This window comes from Aythya ferina, assembly GCF_964211825.1.
Source record: "Aythya ferina genome assembly, chromosome: 5".
Taxonomy (NCBI): Eukaryota; Metazoa; Chordata; class Aves; order Anseriformes; family Anatidae; genus Aythya; species Aythya ferina.
This window is the reverse complement of record NC_140301.1, coordinates 39081911-39102936: the sequence shown is the minus strand read 5'-3', so window position 1 is coordinate 39102936 and position 21026 is coordinate 39081911. Positions and strand designations below refer to the sequence as shown.

Here is a 21026-nt window from a genome sequence, read left to right as displayed (position 1 = left end):
TCTCACCTGGGAGCTAAGTCCAGCACCTGCCATGCTACACAGGGGGTGGTGAAAGGACTTAGTAGCATTTACAGCCACTGCTGAATGGCTGAGTCAGGTTTTGATGCATGTTCAGTTGCATTTAGAAATTTAGGAAAAAAGAAGGGGGCCCAAGGTGCATTCTGCTTCATGCAGGAGGATTCTGGGGCAGAGACAAAGAAAGCAAGACCATCTGGTGGAGCACATCACATGAACAGAAGAGTTTGGGGCTAGAATCTGTCTCATAACCAGTCATGCCTGACCTCACTGCTGGTGGCTACTCGCTGACTTGCTATTTGTGCTCTTTCCCATTGTAGGTGGGGTTTGAGTGAAACCAATCTGGGGATTTGGCAAAGTATTCCCTGATGTAGACAGAATGCTGAATCAGAGGCCAACACCTGCCAAAGATCCATCTCTTACCAACACATCTGGATAATCCTTTCTCCCTGTTTCACCACCATGCTCTCCAGAGGCAGTCACATTTTCTTCTCTACTGGAGGAACTCTCAAGGACTAAGAGGGTTTCCTCCCTGCAGGTTTACACACTGCAGCCTGTGTCCAGCTCTGGGGCCAGCTGAACCCCCATGGTCCTAGGCTGCAGAATCTGCTTTAGGAATGACCCTGTTTGCCCCGATGGGTTTGCAGTGCTCACTGCTGGCTCATCACCAGCCATTGATTTCCATTTCCCATTGCTCTGAACTCTTGCATGGCTCACACACAGTGAGCTCATTCTGTCTGCTATGAGCTGTCAGGGGAGGGGGTTGGAGGGGATGTCTTCATCTTCTGAGACCTCCCACCATCAAAATATTTGGCAAAACTGTGTTGTGAATGCATTTATGCTTCTGCCTATCCCTGCCCCTTGTCCAGGTTGCTCACACCTTCTATTCTGCACACATCTGTTCCCCTTCAGCCCAGTCCTGTCTGTCCATCTCCCTCTCCATCTATGCATCTAATGGAGGTTGGTAATCCCGTTAGGTGCTTGGAGCAGGCGCTGCCGAATTTGCTTGCAAACGCCTGTGCCAGGTCGAGTGTCATTGCCAGCAGCGCTCTTGGCGGGATGAAGGTTGCATTAGTGAACAGTAATTGAAATGCAAAATAACATTTTGATCGAGCGAGCAGGCTGTTTATTTATCAGATCAATAGCCAAAATGCCCCATCTGGAGAAGTCAGCGTGATAATAAGTGATAGCATTCCAAGGGCAAACGGAACAAGCACAGTGGGGAGGACACGCGGGCAGGGTGGGCTGGGTTATACCGGGCCGGGGGTTGCTGAAACTTGCTTCTTTTCAGGTCCCCTCCATGAAGAGGGTAGTTCCCTCCACATAGTATCTGCAAAGGGTCGCAGACCCTCTCTGGATAGAAAGCAGAGAGTTCTTAAACACTAAACATGACAGAGTGCAGACATACGTAAAATTATGTGCAGTCTTCTCCCTCTCATGCTCTGGTAGACACAGGGCCGTGATCAGGGTGCAGGCTGCAGATGATGTAGCCCAGTTAAGCAGTAGAGTTTTTGTTGATTTGGTTTGGGAGTGAAGGGGGTGTTTCTTTTCATATTTTCTTTTTTTATTATTATTATTTTTTAATCTTTTGATTTAGTACATCGTGTTTCCTGTAAAGGTCTGAGCACTCACTGTGATGGTCTGGAAATATGAAGTCATAGTTTGGCTTCTGTAGTGAACTGCTGGAATGGTATTTAGGTGCATCGAGATAATGAGGAAAGGAGAGATGTGTGAGGGTGAGGAATGGGGTTGTGTGCATATGCATACCCGGTATACACAGATACCCTATGGAAGGTAGCCTTTGTCCTATGTAGCACTTAAGCCTGTCTCAGAAAGGTGCTGTGTGAAAGTGTAGAAGCAGCTGTAAATCTTTGTAGGTGCCCGACTGCCCATCTGTCTGCATTGCTGTGTCTGTCTTGGCTTCTCTTTGTCTGTTAGTAGGGATGCTAAATACATGGAAAAATAAGTGAAATGGGTTGAAGATCTTGCAGGCTTATTTTCTTCTCTTTCATGTTTGAAAATAGTAACAGGGTAAAGTAAAAACTTCCTGGGATGAGAAGATCTGTTCATCATGATAGGAAGGAGCACATTTATTTATATATTTTTAACCACATTCAGTTAAATTTTCAGTGATGCCAATTTGGAAGGAAAATGTAAGGAATTTAAGGACATTTGGCTTTAGATTTCCTTTTGGATGGGAGTTCTTGTTGGTTTCTAGAGAAAAGAACATGCAAGATAAGCCAGAGTGATGGGGAAAATGAAGTATGTGCTTCTTCTGTTACACAGTTTTCTGTCTAAAGAGTGTTTTGTTGACCACGATCTCCTTCTCACCTCTTGGTTCAGGCAAGTAAGAAAGCAGGACACCATGGAGCCTGAGGTAGGGCTGGGCTCAAGTGGACTGGAAGGTACTTTGTCAGTCAAAGGAAATGGGGACAGTCTGGAAGATGGATGAATGAAATGGATTTAGAACAAGTCATTAGGGTTCAAGGCTGGAATTTGGGTCAGCTACAACTGGCTACTTAGTATATGCAGTCTGTTGTAGAAAATCTGCTAAATACCTACCAAAGGTGGGGTTTTAAATACTCAGCAAAACTGAACCTTGGGGATATCTTAAATAGGTAGCTAAAGATAATCCTCTATGTCACAGCAGTCCAAGGTGCACAGAAGGAAACTGGGTGTTTCCAACATCTAGTCTTCTCAATCCTGTGGTGTTTGTTAGCTGTGGTTCTTTCACGTGCTCACTTTCTTTGCTTGTTCAAGTACTGCATCTTGGTCCCAGTTGGTAGCATGAGCCTCTTGTCTCTCCTTGACCCCCATGCAGTTCTTCTCTTGTGCCTCCCTCCTCACCCATGACTCCACACACTCTCACTTCCACATTTTTCCAGTGGTTTTGGGAGAACTTGCCCATGACAGATCCAGTGTTTACTTTCACACTATTATCTTGTCTTACTTCTGTAGCATCTTAGAAATGGTTCCAGGTGAGTTGGGGATTTAAAAAAAAAAAAAAAAAAATCAAATTGAAAAGCACTAATTGCTCATTGTTATTTTGCATGCTGTAATTTATGTAGAATTAATTTCATTCAGGTTTTTTTTTTTTTTCAGGATCTATCTGTTTTTGAGTAATGTTTCTCATGATGAGCCACTTAATTATAGATTTCTCCAGGAGCTACAGGTGGAATCTATGTAAAGCTCATCTATCCTGACTGGATTGTCTTAGCAGGGATGGGAGAAAAAGGCAGAGTCTTGCCACAGTTACAAGTTTTGAGGTGTAAGAGAGACACCCTCCAAAAAAATTAACTACTGCTCAGACTCAGTGAATTCCTAAACACCTCCAGGCTGGAGAACACACAAGTTCAGGTTTTCTCTGAATAAACTTACAGTACCCTTTCAGTAAGCTAGTATTCAGAAGAAATATTGATTCTTTAGTCTTTTTTTAGATTTGTTCGTAGGATGATGTTCTTGATAAGTGGGTATCTCTGATCCTAAGTCCTTCCTCCCTTTCTCAATAATTAAGCAATAGTTCTGTGCCTTTCTTTTTTCTTCTGCTATTGTTCATCATGAGTTGTAGGTAAGGCTGAAGGGAAAGGTGTTTTCAGTGGGTATCTTGAAATGCAAGGAAGGGCAGGCTGAGGAATTTGCACTGGTGGCAGTTTTCTGTCAGAAATGCTAGGAGGGTAGTGACTGAAAGAAAAGGTCTATATGAGATGAGACGAAGGATCAGGCTGGGATGCAAAAACGAATGTGACATGAATGACTGTGATGGAAGTTTTCATTTCCTTGCCCAGCCAAAAAGGTGAAAGCAAAATTCTGACGTATAAGTGTTTGAAGTGTGCTCTACTGAATATGTCGTTGCATGAGTCTCATTCACAAGTGCCTGAAGGACACTGAAGGTACTACTAAGAGAGATATAGATTAGAAGTGCCCTAGACAGGCACAGTATAAAGAAAGACATTCAAGAAGAAATGAAGGTCTAGCTGAGCGTTTCAACAGGGATTGAGTTCCAGCTTTGCTGCAGCAAGCAAAATTTTTGAGCTGGTGTGATCAATCTTCCAAATGCAGAAGTATTGGGGGAAGAAAGTATAGACAGCATGGAAATATGAAATGTAGAATGGCAACATGGGGGGAAAAAAGGGTGCTGGTAGTATTTGAATAAACAGTGAATGGTAAGTGAATCCTGGTCCTTGTTTTGCTGTGGTGTATCAACAGTAAGTATAAGCCAGAAGCAATAGCTCAAGTGCTAAAGCAATTCACTCTGGAGGGAGTGCCATTAGTACACCAGAGGGCAAGGTACTTTAGAAAGGCAATGTGTTAATAAGAGAATGAACTGATAATATATGTCACACCTCCAGATTAATTGTCACTTCATCTGTGTAATACTTCTTGCAGTTTACTAACAAGAGTGGTGTCCTAAGGGTGAAGAGAAATTACAAGAAGGAGGAGAGGGATGAAGACTAGCAGGAAATCCATAATGTCTTCTGCCCACGAGAAGGCTTTTTATTTATTAAGCAGCCTCCAGACAGTTTGCTGCAGCAGATTCCATCAGCGTGAGCTAACTTGGGCTAGAGCAGATCTACTGATACGTAACTGGGCTCTGGTTATGCAACAGGTCAAAGGGATAAAATATCTCCTGGGCATTAGACAAGCAAATACTATTTGTGTAAGAGCCAGAGTATGAGCACTTGTCCCACATCTCCTTATCTTGCAGAAGAGACCAGCTTGGGCTTCCTTTGCCCATTCTTCTGCAAGGAATCTGTTCTTCCAGTCTACATGGCAGAACTGGTGTCATGCCATGACCCACTTTGGTAGATCTCATACTATGCACAGGGCTGAGCACTGGAGATGGATCTCCAGTCCTCAGGGCTGAGCACTGGAGATGGATCTCTAGATAGGCTCTTGCAGCTAGGGAGCTGTGGGACTTTGTTGGCTTCCTTACCTATTTGTGTTTTAGCATCTTCAGCCTCCTGACTCAAAAGTTCTCTTGACCTCCTCAAATTATAAAGCAAAAAAAAAAATAAATAAATCCATATCTGTCTTCAGAGCAGGGGTAAAAGGCAAGCCAAGTGTGATGTGTTTTTACAAAGTAAGCCAGGACTAGATGCCCAGCAAAACCAGATGTGTCAGAAAAAGTTTGCAATTTGAATTAGGACGGTGTCACTCATTTATAATAAAAGGCTGGTGGTTGGACCTTGGTACAACCTGACAGTCCAGGCTGGTGTTCATGGTGTGAAGTAGAAGTCACACGGTGCTTTCCACTCCAAATTAGAGAGCAACTCATCAGCATTTTGCTAAGCTGTGGTTTGTGTTTGTTCCAAAGACAAGCATGTGGTATTTGTGTGGGCGTATTAGGGACAAATGCCTTGCAAATAGTCTGTCTGGGTCTTGCCATGCTCTACAAAATAGCAGCGTAGCCCATGCAAGCCAAAGGAAGCTGCTGCTAGCAAGCACAACAAACCCCTTAGAAATCATATTTGCACTCTGGAGAAAAATATTTAGGTTGGCTTGAGGTTCTGACTTTCGTGTCCTTTACAGAAAAGCAAAATGCTGTTATTTGAATAAAAACCTCTAAAGCCTAGGCACTGGTAACTTGGCAAACAACATTTTAACGAAGCCCATCACCTGTGCAGCACCAAAGCTCTTGCCTAGCCCCAGAGAGAACTGAACGTTGCCCTGGGAAGAGGATATGTTCCTGTTTGATAGCATATGCCCCAAACAGCTGCCTGGACTGTGGTGGGTACGGCTGAATTACCTGCAGTGCAGAAGTGGCACATCAGCAGATCCCATTATTCATGGCCCGTTGTGTGGAGAGGACCCCTCAGTAAGGGTGAGGAGGTGTGTTTCATCTGAAGTCTGTATCGAAAGGATGAGCAGAACGGGTGGGCGTGCTTAGCCTCGCCTTCCCAGTACCACCACAGGGGTGTCCAGAAGCAGGGAGCCGTGTGTGAGCTGTCCATGGTGCAGGCCGGGGCCCGGCGGGTGCGAGCCTCTCGGCTCCGTGACACAGGCTCCTTGCGTACGTGACCCAAAATTACACGGGCTGTTATTGCAGCTGTCACGTCTAGCCTGCCACTTGGAAAACATTATTTATTTCTGTCTCCTGTATCTAAAAACAAACACCTGACAAAATTTGGCTTGTTCCTGGAGCTGCGGCGAGTGTTTGAGAAGCTGATCTATTGCTTGTCACCCAGCTGTGAGTTGCGAAGCTTTCTCATATGGCCTGTAGAGGACACAAAGTCTGTGTTGCCCAAATGGCACCATGGCATGATATGCACATCTCATTTACACATGCAGTGTAAGTTTGTCATCTGGGCTAACAAATACTGATAGTAAAAATAGGCCTGTAACCAAGAAGAGGTGGTATTTTTTTTTTATCTCTGTTTAACCATTGGTGTTTCTGCTGATTAAAGAGTCTTTGGTCTTTCGTGGTTGGTCTAAAAATGTCTGTGCAGTCCAAAGAGTGGTTTTGTCACAAGCTGGGACCTGAAGTAAGCAGATTTATACTAGCAGTCTTCTCAGTTAAAAAATAAAAATAAAAAATGAAAAAAAAAAAAGAGAAGAAAAGCTTGAATCCCCTGTGGACTCCCCAGTTGTGACCTTCAGGACTAAAGCACAGTTCCACAAGCAGAGCTATCGGGCCCCTGGAAGTTACAACCTGTATAGGCATGTTGCCTGCAGGGGTTTTCAGTTTTATGGTAGATCTTAGGACTTTAAAAGTTCAAGATTTAATGCTGTCTTGAATCCAGATCCGGCCATGAGAACCACCAAAAAAGACCATTTCTGACCTTTTGCATTGTTCCTTGTACCCAGAAAAAAAGGTTTTGCCTGAGGAGGGTCTGAGAGAGTGTTCCCTTGCTCACTCCTTCCCCAAGTTCATCCTAGTCGTACAGATATACTTCAACATTCTTTCTAATGACAAATTCAGTCTTAATGTTGGAAATGTTCAGCATGTTGGGTTGGTGGGTGTGTGATTTTCTTAGAATATACTGGTGGAGGGACTGGATTATATGGCAGAACTTCTGATGCCCATTTTTACCTTCCTCCAGGTAACTGGAGCATAGCACCGAGATAACCTTGAGTTTCTTATTGAAGGTCATGTAATGAGGACCAACAATTAAAGAACATCAGAAGCAGTGCCTCTGAACTCTCCTAGCTCCAGATCAGAATATGGAGGGCTGCTTGGAGAAGGTGCAGGGTCAGATATTTGGTTTTGAATCAGCACTGAGAGCTCCTGAGAGGGAACCAAATTACTGAATTCTGGATATCTTAGCTGATAGAGAATCCTTTTGGTGGGAGAAAGTTACCATCTATTACAGAGCTGGGTATTGTTTTAGCTGTCTTGCTAAGCAAGTGTGAGGTATGTCTTTTTTTCTCTTGAGTCAGGTAAAGACTTGTACATAGATAATACTAAATTCCTGTCATTTTCTTATCTAGAACTGGGGTAATGAGGTGAACAGTTACAAATGACTATTTCTGGAAAAAAATAACCTCAAAGGGGGTTAATAAAATAGCCTTATCTGCATGGAACTGAAACTCATAATCCTTCAGGTTTAAAAGGAAGGAAAAAAAAAAAAGAGGTAATATTTACTCCCTGGACTTTTAACACTAATTTTTCTCCTTTTCTGGTCCTGACCATCTAGTCTTTCTCTCTCATTACTGCTATTGTTCTCAAGACAGCATTGAACTTGTAAGCACTCCAGCCATTGTAGAAGAGTAGCAAAAGGTGAAAAGCTAGAGAAGAATTGGAGAAACTTGTAACATTAACTCAGCATCACTGCCCAAAGGAGATAACGCTGAAGGATAAACACTGCGAATGCCTAAAGCACAATCTTGATTTGGTCTAAATATTCATACCTACATCCAGGATCATAAAGATCAGAGCATGCTTGTCGGAAGGCAGTTAGAGGCACACAAAGGCTAACAGTGCTGTGAATGATAAACAGCAGTGGGTTTATCAAACAGGAGTTGAGCAGACAATAACCTTTCTTGATACAATTAGATAATTAGTGGGCAAAATGAAAGCAGTGGATAGACTGTCTCTGGACCATGCATGGGCTTTTGACACAAAGCTGTTCAAGATCTTATTAGGGAAATTAGATCAAATTGGTTTTGATACAAATCCTGTGAAATGAATCATGGATTAGCTGACAGAGTGTAAACAGAAGGGTTAGAGGCATTCTTTATCCTTCTGCAAAGGTGATATCCAAAAGGGCGATGTTTCAGTTTTAAATACTCATTAGTGACCTGGAAGAAAATGTAAAAGACGTGGTTCTCAAATTTACAGTTGACACATCTGAAAATATTAGAAACAATTCAGAGTGGAAAAAAGTTCTAGGCTGAAAAGCAAACAAACAAACAAACAAAAAAAGCATTATTAAAAGACCTTAGTAAAACAATCATCAGCTAGCAGTATGTGATTTAAAGGTGGTACTACTGTATGGGTGTACTTTGCAGCAAGGAGAATCCAAATTTCATCTTGTGCAGAGCAAGGTGGCAAAAGCAGCTTATGTGCAGAGAGGTCCCGGTGAGACAGTGGGTATCAGGTGATGTGAGCTGGTGTGGAGCCTGGTGGCTGGCAGAGCTGCTGCTCAGTTGGTCGGTGAGTCTGCCTGGCTGTGTGCTTTCCAGAGCGTCTCTCCCCATAGCGCTGTGGCATTGCTGCAGTGTGCGACTCAGGGCACCTTGCTGCAAGAGAGACCCGGGCTGGTTGGAACAAGGCCAGAGAAGGGCCACAAAGGTGCTAAAGGGATTAGAAGGAATGACCTATGATGAGGAAAGGTGAAAAAGAACGAAACGTTTAGAACTTCTAAGCCTGTTACATGGGCACAGAAATAGTAACGGAGTTTCCTGTGCCAGCACGGAGGAGAGTTGGATCAAGTCTCTCTCCTTTTACTTTCCTATTAAGGTAACTAGAGCTGAGCAAAATGGCTGTTCATCACTTTGAACTCTTTGCAAAAAACGTTTAGCTGCTCTTGAAGTTCAAGATGTCTTATTTCCTTGCCAGGGTACACGCTGAGTCTGTTTAAAAATCACCGCAGGATCTTCATGAGACTTGTAGAAAAGTCAGAGCTGGTGAGGCTTGATTTGGTGTGTGCTGCCCAGCTGAAGCCAACTATGCAAGCTGTACCAGAGGCCAGAAAAGAAAAACAACCTCTGGAGTGGCGGAGACACCTTAGCTAGGATCTTTGATCTGTCTTAGTGCTAAGGGCTTTTGTCCCTAAAGCATTTGTTCAAATCTAACCAGAACTTGCTATATATTACTGTGCCTTGGATAGGAACAGGAGTGTCCTCAGCTGTAAGGATGTAGGGGGTGTTGCTCTCCTTGACTGACCACCAGACAGTCACTGCAACCACCGGCCTCCATAACCGAGGTTGTGAGTTGAGAAGTGAGATGGTCCTAGGAGACTGGCCTCGTGTTTTGTGGTGTTTTTTCTCCAGTGGAGGGAAACACCTCACTGAGTCGGTTTGAGGCAAGCCCAGCCTTCCCTAACTTGCTGGTGACAAAACAGTGCTAGTTGTTATGTCTATCAGTCCAGAACCAAGATTTTTTTAAATGGTGAGGCCTGGATGTATGGCAACGGTCCTGAGAACTGGTTGCAAACAACTTTTTAATAGTTCCCTGGTTTATGATGGGCTGAGGGAATGGTGCTCCTAGGTAATCTCCACTGTGGGATCTTGTCTTACAAATGGTGATTACACTTAGGAATATGGTAGACAGAACTTCCAAAAATACTTGTCAATCTCAGACAGTGAGTAGCTGACTGAATATATTGTACCATACAACAATGGGAGAGTTCACCCTGCCTCATGCTCCCATAACCAGACATGGCAGTAGTAGCTTTATTTTCCTTAAACAGGTTTGACTTTGTACTTGTAAAGGGTAACTCTAGGACTAGGAAGTGTACCAGGGTGAGGGTGGTTCATTTATGACTAACATGAGGAACATGAAATGTTATTCCCTAGTTGGAGTAGATAAAAGCATGGACACAGAGGACTTCTGTCACCTCTGCTTAACCTTAATTCTCTGAAGTCCTTCTGCTCCCAGTTTTCAGTATCTGTTGTAATGTAGCTCAGGATTTTGTTTGTTGCCTCTTCATTTCTTCCCAGTCAGTGAATTCTGGGCATTTTAAGAGACAGAAGCTGGGATGTGAACTTCCCTGACCGAGTCTGACAGTGTAATTCACTTCCTTGTAATGCCTTTTTCACAGTGTTGTCCTCTCTCTGTCCTTATCATTGCAACTTCAACTTCTTTTACCGTGGAATTCCTCAGTGCAGAAGCATGTTTTATGGTGGTTTCGCCTTCTGCTTTAACCCTAACCTCAGGTTTCTGTGCCTGGCGATCTTCAGGTTTTTACTACATATGCACCCCTCATGTAGGGAGAGGTTCCAGAATCTGGTGAGCACAGCGGCTTTCAGCTTTGCTGTGAGATACTAAAAACTGGTCTCATCCAGCAAAGCTTCATCTTCCTTCACACGGTCAGCTGGCGCTACACTAGCAGATCTGCACTCTGTCTAGCTGTCCTGCAGGATTGAAGACGAATGCACCTGCAGCAATTATTCCTGTAACAGCTCCATGGCCAGTGTGACCCTCTGGGCAAGGCATGGGCATTCATCAACTCATCACACCATCTCTGAGTGGGACCAAACTCTGGATTCCTCTCAAGTAACACCAGGCAAAGCAGCTCAGGAACGTGAGATGCCTGCCCATACTCTCAAGGTCAACAGTCTTGCTAAATAACAGACTTGGCTGATCGATCCCAGAGATGGGAGATGAGGTCAAACATTGAGGATGAAAGAGAGAAGGGAAAATTAAGAGATACTTGGGTCAAATGAGATCATAAGGATGCAGGACTGTGAAGGTGCTGCATATCAAGTACGTACATTCATATCCACAGACACACAGAAATGATGCATATAACATGTGCACCCCAGCCTTGCTGTATCACTGAATGTTTTGTCCTATCTCCTGATGGGTCTGACCTCTTGGCAGGAGGAGTTACCACAAGTACCAGGTAAATAGGTTGAAACTGAAATAGAAATAGAAATTACCCACATGACCATGGTATGGTAACTTTAAACCAGCAGAGCTTCCAAGAAGAAAAGTCAAGCATCCCCAGCCAGTCAGAATTCTTTGGACATGTCATCGGGAAAATAATTTGCTAGCATGTATTTAGGTTTTCTTAAAAGCTGTTGACAAATTGTCTTGCTGGAGGGAAAATTTAACCTCTCAGGTTAATACTATTATCTATTTATAAGCATCTGAGACAGAAGAGTAGGCATGCCCTACCCAGGAAAGAGAGGGAAGTCAATTTTCAGCATGATAAAGGTTAACATAAATGACCCACAAAGATCTGTGTTGTGGTGTTTGATCCATGCATTAATGATGCACTTCCACTTGGAAGTGGGCGAACAATGAGACTCTGCAGATGACATTAAATTTTCAAGAAAGACTGAAGAACTCCAGAGGATTGTAATAAAGCTGGGTACATGGACAGCACCGTGGTAGATGAAGTGCACTGTTGACCATTGCAGAGGGTTGCATTTCAGAAGGCATTAATTTGATTTTTCATAGATCTTAATGGATTTTAAATTAACTGTAGCAACTCAGGAAAAGATCTGAGGACCTCAGTAAGTAACTTGCTAATATAGTCTGTGGAAGAGATGGTAACAATTTAGATTCTAATTTGAAGAAGAAAAAAAAAAGCAAACAATATAAGGAGTTATATAAGAGATGGGCTGAAAATAACATTGAAAATATGGTAACGTCACTAGGTAATTGATGGCGTGCCTTTGTCTTGACTACTGTCCAGACCTTCAGCTGGAGGAGTGATGGAGTGGTGCCAGTTTCATGCTGCTGAAGAGTTGCCTCAGTGAACTCTTCGGGACTGAACAGAAATAGCCAAACTAGAGGAAGTTCAGAGGTGAATGATGAAGCAGATAAGAGGTCTGCAAAAACTTCTGCGTGATGAACAGATGTGTAGATAATGAAGAGCTGAATGAGGAGAACATAGCAAAAGTACATTTCCTGAGAAGGAAAATCGGGAGATATTAAGGGAACCTGAAAGGCTGCAAATACAGCATGCACAATAGAAGTGTTTTTTTTCCTTTTGTTCATAGACTGCACAAGTAATCCCTGGAACTCATTGCCATAAGATACCATCAAAATTAGCAGAGTTCTAAAAAAAGACTGAACGTTTGTATGAGCAATAAGATTATCTATGACTACAGTAAATAAGAAGAAGAGCTTGCAGATTTGGTAAAGATGCTGTTGCTAGTTATGCTAGCAACTTCGGAGCATAAGACTCTAAGAAGTGAAAGTTTAAGAAAAGCTTCTCCATGCAAAAGACTTATACTAGTAGATAGAAGAAAGATTAAGATTAAGCTGGAGGAAGCTTTTGATCAGATGATTTTCCTTCTGTTTCTGATCTCCCCTTTTAGTGATGTTAATGAAGGGAGGGAATGAATCCAACATGAAAATAACCCAAAGTCTTCTGTATTACAAATAAAAATCCAAGCTGAGCACATCCTTCTTGCAGGGTGTGCTTGTGAGCTCTTTGCTTAGAGCCAGGGTGGGGCATCCTGAACTAATCGAGCATCTTTAATTTGGCCTGCTACAGAGAGGCTCTGTTGTTGTGGGGATACCTGGAGTGGGTGGATTGTGCCTCATCAGCACTGATACCCCTTCCCAGCAGTGTAAACTGTGGAGAGCCTGAAATTGTGATCTACGTGAATAGCCTTGACTTTCTCCTGGTGTGAGCTGGTGGGAAGCAGGAAGGTGTTTCATAGTGAGTTGTGATCATATCCCTGAGGAGAAGCACCTGTGTGGGGCTGAACTGCCTGAGCCAACTGGAGTTGAACTGAGGTGGGAAAGGGAGGGCTCTCTCTGGAGTGTCCAGGAGCTGCGTTTAGCCAGGAGGCCGCTGAGTGCTTTTGCTCTCTCTCTCTGCAGGCTGCTCGGCAGAATGGCCACGGAGGAGCGGCACCTCTCCTCCAGCTGCGGGTCCTTCATCAAGACCGAGCCCTCCAGCCCATCCTCTGGCATCGATGCCATCAGCCACCACAGCCCGAGCGGCTCCTCCGATGCTAGCGGTGGCTACGGCATTGCGATGGGTGGCCACCCCAACGGCCTGGACTCACCACCCATGTTCAACGGCACAGGGATTGGCGGTGGGTCCTGCCGCAAGCGCTACGATGACTGCGCCAGTGCCATCATGGAGGATTCGCCCACCAAGTGCGAGTACATGCTTAATGCGATCCCCAAGCGGCTCTGCCTGGTGTGCGGGGACATTGCTTCGGGGTACCACTACGGCGTGGCTTCCTGTGAGGCGTGCAAAGCCTTCTTCAAGAGGACTATTCAAGGTACGGTGTACCACTTTTTGTTAGTCTTACTAAGGATCGGAAATTCCATAGGTGACTTTGAAATCCTCAGTGCATGTATGTGTAGACAAACTGCAGTGCGTTGATCTCCTTGTACAATTCACATATGAGGTATCTGTCTGTGTCCTGACTGCTAAAGGCTTGCCGAAGATGCACACAGGTACAGGTACAACAGTGTAGCCAAAAGTAGAAGTGCATCCAGGCAAGCTCCAATATCCAGGTATGCTTGGGTGTACTTACATGAGCAGGCTGTGTGGGAGCATACATGTATGTGCCTAAACACACAAATACTCCCTATGTTTCCTACACTCTCTAACTGGGGAGAAATGAAAAGAAAAAGAAAAGAAAAAAAATAAAGGACAGAATAATTCACAAAAGTGCATTGGGTTTACCCAGCTGTGGTGGGTTGACTAGAGATAGGCATCTAGTGGATGAGCAGCTGTGAGAGTACTTGGCTGGGTTCAACCCACCACACCAGCACTCCCTTGACCCCTGCAAAATGAAAGAAATGCACATGTGGGGAGAGCATTCAATTTGGTTTTGTTCATTGACTGGGCCAGTCATGCCTGATTACATTCCGTCACTGGGGGTGTTCAGCTCTGGAGTGGACAGAGCAATACAGGGTGTGGTTCAGCCCAGATCTCTACAGAATCAACTATTTCTAGCTTAATTTCATAGGTTCCAGATGTGTTTCTTTACTGCTATCCAGCTGTGGAAATAATCACTCTGTATTGCTCCACTGAGCTTTCCTCTTTCATTATGCCAAGTGGAAGGCATGTTCATCCCTAGGGCATTGGCATCTACTCTCGCAGAGTTTCTGTGATTTGTCATTGTTGAATCTCCTGTGATTGAACTTTTACTCATACTTCTAGCTGTTATCACAGACTGTCCCTTCTCCAGCACTTGAACCCATTTTCAGTGTTTCTCTTTGGCATGTTCAGGTACTAAAGCAGGAACAGGGTAGTACTCTGAAAGCAAAGCTCTAGGGACTTATTATAGAGGAAAATACCAAAAAACTAACCCCTCATAGGAGTGATACAGGAGCATCTGTGGCAGAGGAGAAGATAGGCTTAACCTAGAGAGAAGGAAAAAAAAAAAAAAAAAAAGAAACTAGGAAGTTTTGAAGAGTTTTCATAATAATTCAAAAGAAAGTGATGCAGAGAAACAGTAACTAGAGCCTGTATCAGCCTTGGTAATATGGCAGCTGACTTCATCCGAGGAAGGGAGGCTGCAACCCTCCAATCCCCTCTCCCCAGGACAGCCCTATCCTCCCTGTGGTTCCCTAATTGATTGCCTGTTAATGTGTAACAGACAAGGGAAGGAGCAAGTGGAGAGTTCTCTCACGCTGTCATCAGTTTGGGCTAGCAATGGAGACACCAAAATGCTTCAGTTCCCATGAGTGGGAGAGCCCAGAGTGCTTTGCTGAGGAGGAGCAATTGCAGCTATGGAGCTGAAGGCTGAGCCTGGGAGGAAATAGAGAAGGACAAAAGTAGGGAGGAAATTGGGTAGGAAATAGAGCTGCACAGTTTGGCTGAGTCAAGAAAATGTTCGCAGAGTGGTGCTGCAGCGCATGATGTATTCAAGCACAGCCCTGGACATGTAGGGGAAAGAGTTTAAGCATCACGTACAAGACAATGAGGCAAAAACATTTCCAAAAGGTATTCATTTGTCAACTGTAGTACATTCAGTAGAGGTATTAACTGTCTAGCTGAAGAAATGGGAAAATCTTCATCCAGGCTGCCCAATGTCTCTGTGGTGCTTGCAGATATGTGTGTTATACAGCTGCATTCCCTGATCATATCTTCATGTCTTCTCGTGGTTCTGGTATTTGGGAATGGTGTTGACTGAAAGATTTGTGCACAGGGAGGGAGCTCCAGGTGTTTTGGGGATGTAGTAGCTAAATTCGTCATCCAGCTCTTGTGATCTCGGACCAGCCACTCCACTTCCCTGTGCTTGGGTATTGAGATCTGGAAAACCAATTACTATTACAAGAGTACTTAATCTGTTGGCTCTACGTTTGGTACCTTTATTTAGCAAGAGCTGCTATAAAATGGTTCCTGGATGATTAGACTACCACAGCCTTATCTTAGATATCCCTGATCGTGAGGCAGAATGTCAGGTTAAGTTCCCCTCTAAACAACAGCTCCGTTCTCCCTCACCCCCTTTCGAATGACATAGTGTGTATTGTGTTTTTTTTTAGCTGCATTATCACGTGTAAAACCTACATGTCTTGAGACAGGAGGACCTTGCAACAGCCCCTCTGCCACAGCAGTGAGAAGAACAGACACCCAAGCTGCAGACCTCTTTTGAATTAAAGTATGGCAGAGCCTGGCAACTCCCACTCACTTTCCCCCTTAGCCAGGGCAGTGATGGGAGCGAGATAGGCTGAAAGCTAGCAGGTACATGGCTGGTTATCTCCAAGGTCAGTACTACAGCTATGTTAGAGTTTTCCATCAGTAAGATTCCTCCAAAGAGCAGAATTTTTACCAAGTCAGAATTCCCCCAGGAAAATTTTGATGATAGGAGGAAAAAAAGAAGTCAGCAGGATCCAAACCAAGCTGAATTGGAACAGCTGGTTTTGCCAAACTTAAGCCGGGATCCCACACCACATCCTAATCTGCCCTGCAGGTTAAGAGGGGTCACGCCTGTGACATCTCTCCTGTTGTGTGATGTGACCCAAGGCAAGGATCAAGGCCTGGAAACCTGTGTTATCTCCAATTTGCAGCACTGGCAGTGCTTGAGATAAAAAGGCAAAAATCTGAGACCAGATGATAGCACGCACCACTGGGCTGCAGGCCTTTCTCTCTGAACATGTCATTTTGTCCCCAGGGTGGACTTGCTGTGCTTTGGGGAAGAGTCAGAAACTTTAAATTGACTTGAAGCATTTTTGGTCAATTAGGCTGTCCAACAAAATTTGAGCCCTATTTTTCTATCAATGTATTGCTTTGTGAGAACTGTGCTTTGGGTCCCTATTAGATTCTAGGGGCAGTCTGCATTTACCTCCTTGATGCAGGTATCCTTTGTAAACACTGTGGCCACTGTGAGCATGTGGATGGTGCAGTCCAGCCAAGATAGGAGAGAACCTGAGTTTCAGGCACCTTGAAGTGTGCTGCTCTTGGTGCTTAAGGTAGGTGTGATTTGAAACCAAGAATTTCGTATTAGTCAAATGAAATGGAAAAGGTCCGTTACAGGAAAGATAATGTGTTTTGGATGTTTCTGAATTAAAACTTTTTAAATTTCTATTCCATGGAAATCCTAACTAATCCTTTCATCCAAATTCAGGACAAGTGCAAATGCTGAATTTCTTACAGGATACATATTCTTAATCTAAGTATATTCATTCTTGAAGTAGTTTGTTCAGTAGATAGAACATAATATATAAATCAAATATATTGTCATTATCTTTTGTTCATCAGTCGTTATAACTGGTGAGTAGTTACCTTTTCTGAATATTAAACTAATAACAGTGCTATGTAACCATACGAGCCCTTTATTATTCAACATATTCATGATTACCCTTCATCTATTTTTCATTTTTAAATAGAAAAAAATTAAGGCTTTTTCTAAAATGACCCATTAATATAAAATAAAATCTTAAAATTCAGCAAAATAAATCTGAATTAAGATTTCACCCTCTGACCTTTGTGAATCGGCTCATTGCATGCTTGGAACTCATACCCATATGGTGATACAACAGAACTTGCAAGCATTTGTACTGGGGAGAACTGGTTTTTGGAGAGTCTGAGAGAAGAGACATGCACCATCGTTTTCTGAGTGGGCAGGTTGTGTATCAGGTAAAGTGTCTGCATCTGTGGATTCCCTGCTTGAGTCTTGCAAGCTTCTTGTAGTGTAGCTCCACAGCTGCTGTGCTGAGATGCCCTTACACCAATAAGGGGCTTAACATGTGGATAATGCAGCTCAGAAGATTTGCGGGGATTTGTAACAAAATCCATACTCTTCTAGGGCCTCCTGGTTGTTGTTGTAGTGGTCACCATGGCTGCTGGGAAGGTAGGAACAGCTGAGAGAGTTTGCACATCTTCCTGAGTGGAAGTGTGTTTCTGTCCACAGGAGCAGAAAAGGGCCTGTGAGATGCAGGAGGGAGGTTTGCATCCCTGCAGTAGAGGCCATGGCGGTCAGGCCCTGTCCTGTCCCTTCGTCCTTCTCAGAAATGTGCCTGCTGCTTCTCAGATGGGAGTTCACAGTTGAAACACAGGAGGTGTTCTAAGCTTTCCAAGAGCTTTTGCAACATAACCAGAAGCAGCATGGTATATCTAGGATCTGATGCTTAAGTGCTGTTTATTATCACAGCCCTAGCACTTGGAGTCAGAAAACTACCTCCAGTCCAACTCAGCTCTGTTTTGTTTAATCTTAGCCTCAGTGCATCTGCAGAGACTGCTCTGTGCAGAAGGATCTGTTCTCTGAACCTTTGGTAAATAAGGATTTCTGTGTCAGAACCCCAGTGTCTGTGAGAAAGCACATCAGGCTTAGAAAGATGTGTGCTGCCAGCAGAAAGCCCTGGGGCACATCTGCACCCACTTGCAGGCAGGAGAATGACTTGAGTCAGGCTGTGCAAATGTCTAAGTCCTTTTGCATGGAGCAGAAGCCAGGTGTGCCACCCTGAGAAGGCGAACAGTGCCGGTGTTAGACCTGTAGCTAGCCCCATTTGCTCACACAGTGTTAAGAGGCTTGGCCCTGTTATTTCAGTTTTAATTATGTGAAGTAAAATTTTGGTTAATCCAAGCACCAGCCCAGGCTGTGGTATACACAGATACTACACAAATACTAGGCTTTTTTTTTTTTTTTTTTCCTCTCAGAAAATGGGAGCATCCACTGATGCTTGCATATGCTTAGGCACCTAGGTCAGGAGCATGTTCCTGGAAGCCCAGGATAACCCTTCTGAAAATCAAGCCTGTTGTTCAGGTGCCTATATAGAGACGTACAGGTCCAATATTAGAATCCCTTTCCTTAAAAACTGTGGCCTAAAAAATAACTCCTCTCACCTCGCTCAGATCGTTGGAGAGATTTTCCTCTGATTTTCACAACACACCTGTCCTCACATCAGGACTCAGACTATAATGTCTCTGTTAATATAAGCAGAAGGTAATAGAGAATCCACTGCATGCATATTATCATATGTGATAATATAATAGTGCTCTGCACTCGCTGTGGGCCATTTTACAGTTTTCAGGTCCCTTTTCACTGGGATACCTAAATGGCAAACTTGCCCTTGGAAGTGGAGATAAAAAGGATTTGGACCAAATTTTGGGGGTACTGAAATAAAAGGAGGTAATGACTTGTTGAGAGGTTTGGTTGCTTTCTCCTGCAGACTGTCACATGCAGCTCTGACATGGAGGCACTGTACTGACTGCTTGATGGGACTTCCCTAAACCTATGGTATTTTGCAAGCAGTTCTTGGGGGGAAAAAAAAAAAAAAAAGAAAAAAAAAAAAGGTGGGGGATAAAATGAAACAAATGCATGAGCTGAGAAGGCTATGAGATGGATTTCCCTGGGAATTACAGCTCTCAGTCCTCTGGCCTTAGGGTGCCAAAGGAGAGTAGCACCACGCTGCTGGTCACAACCTGCAGTGTGCTGCATCAAGTTGCTGGGGTAAAAAGTGTGACTTTTTGTCTTGGGTGAATAGAATTTGGCACTTAACAGCAGTTATCTCCAAATATGGTCTTCTCCGTGAAATTTGGGAAAAGCTACAGTGATGTTTCCCAATGAAACAGAGGAAAGGAGAGGTCCATGTGCAGCATTTCAGAGCAGGATGGAGTATGCAAGGAAAGGAGAGGAGAGGGAAAGAATGGTGAAAGGGAATGGACCAGAAAGAGAGAAGAACCCGAAAGAAGAATTGTTTGTTTGTTTCAAAAAGCAGAGATTGAAAAGGTTTTAGCTCTAAAGACTTTCATGGTTAGTTCTGTTTGATCTCTCCTGAGTTCCCCTGTATAAGCTGGAGAAGGCTTTATCAGAAGGCAGGATCAGCGAGTAAGGTGGGGAGCAGCTTGTGCTTTCAGTGCTATACTGATTTTGAGTTCATCTCCCCTGAGGAGCCCTGTCCATGACCTAAGCAGGAGCTGTGGGGGATGCTACCACATTCCCCAGTTCGCCTCTTCCAGACCTGCCCCTTCCGGAGAGCTACGGTGACCACGGGGTCTCTTGGATAACCAAGTTCTGGAGTGCAGTTTTCAGGTGCTCCTATTATGTGTACACTGGAAATTATGTTCCAAAGTGTTTAACAGTCAAAGGTCCCCATTTTACAGAAAATAGGGTAATTTTGCAGTTCTCCAGCATAAAAAACATGATCTATCACTTTAATAGTCCTTGGCTGTTCCTTAGCATCTCTCATCTAAAGGCTTTAAAGTGCAGTTAGACCTTAATGAATCAAGACTCACGATCCCCCCAGAAGGTAGGTTTGGTGCTCATTTCATTTTGCAGATGGGAAGCCTAAGACAGAGAGAGGAAGTGATTTGCCCTCCAAGGCTACATATGAAGGCTAGAGCAACTCCAGACTCTGATCTTGTCACCAGCCACTTGTGGTTTTTTTTGAAGACATTTTTTAAGGTTAATCTTGCGCAGTGGCATCAGGGAGGTCCTGGCAGGTTTTTCAGACCAAATGTAAATATTGCCTAAATCAAGGAACACTCTTCTAATAAATGACAGTTCAAAGCAAGGCCATGTCTGTTAGATTATCCCATTTTCTGCCCTTTCCTTCTGGGTCACATAATCACACACAGGCTTACCCCACATTTACACTCATGTAGTACAGGCTTGTCTCTGTGAGCCCTTGTGCACGGAGACCCTTCAGCAGGGCCTGGCAGCACCCTGAGCTGCCTCAGCAAAGGGGGAGCTCTCTCCGAGCCCCCTGTGCCGGCAGCCGGGCAGGCGGTGTGACCGCCAGCCGCTGGGAGGCTGCTGGAATTTCGATGAGTTAATCTCATCACTTTATCACAGGGCACTTACAGAAATTACAGGGAGCTGTGAGCAGTGCGCTGTGCTGGCAGCCGGCCCCAGGAACCATAAAAGAAATTGAGAGACCAGAAAAAAAAAGTCAGAGAAGTTTGTTAAAGTTTTGGAGACGATAGTTTTCTTGGATGAGCTCTGCTTGGGTAATGCTGATTGTGCCTTCCCTGGTGATGTCCCTGCTTCCTGCAAAAATGGCAGGTATCACCCCCAGCTGTAGCTTTCCATCCATGCAGTGCAGGGCACATTTGGAGGCTGGTATAAAGTCCGTTTGCTTTTGCAGCTTTGTCTTGTGTGAAGGGGCTCCCTGGGCCTCGCCTCTAGCATGTACCCTTGTAAAGAGCGCTGTAAGACACAGTTGCTGGTGCCTTCTTCCTTGGGACAGTGTACAGTGTGTGTGGAAGGGACACACAAGCCTGTGTTGGATGCAAAGGCAATATGATGTGCCCAGAGGGATGTCCCACCAGTGTTAGGTCTGTTTTTTCACCTTTGTGTACTAGCAATCCCCATGGATGTTGTGCTATGCGGTGGCCACTGCACTGCCACTGGGAAGGGGAGCCTGCCCAGTGCCTACCCTCATCTGGCTATGCTGCTTTAGCAGGTGTGATCCCAGCACCGAAATGCCTTTGTGAGCAGCATACTCAAGTGTGTGTATGGTACCCCATACCTATTCTGACACC

The 21026-nt window shown here is 44.3% G+C and overlaps 1 protein-coding gene across 8 annotated transcripts in view; it reads left to right on the top strand.

The window, feature by feature from the left end:
• ESRRB (estrogen related receptor beta) overlaps positions 1-21026 on the top strand; it is a 132569-nt gene that overhangs the window by 81016 nt on the left and 30527 nt on the right. For all 8 annotated transcript variants that reach the window (XM_084520866.1, XM_084520861.1, XM_084520867.1 and 5 more), the window contains one exon: positions 12959-13368. In XM_084520866.1, coding sequence (XP_084376992.1) covers positions 12959-13368 — 410 coding nt within the window. The remainder of the gene's footprint in view (positions 1-12958; positions 13369-21026) is intronic.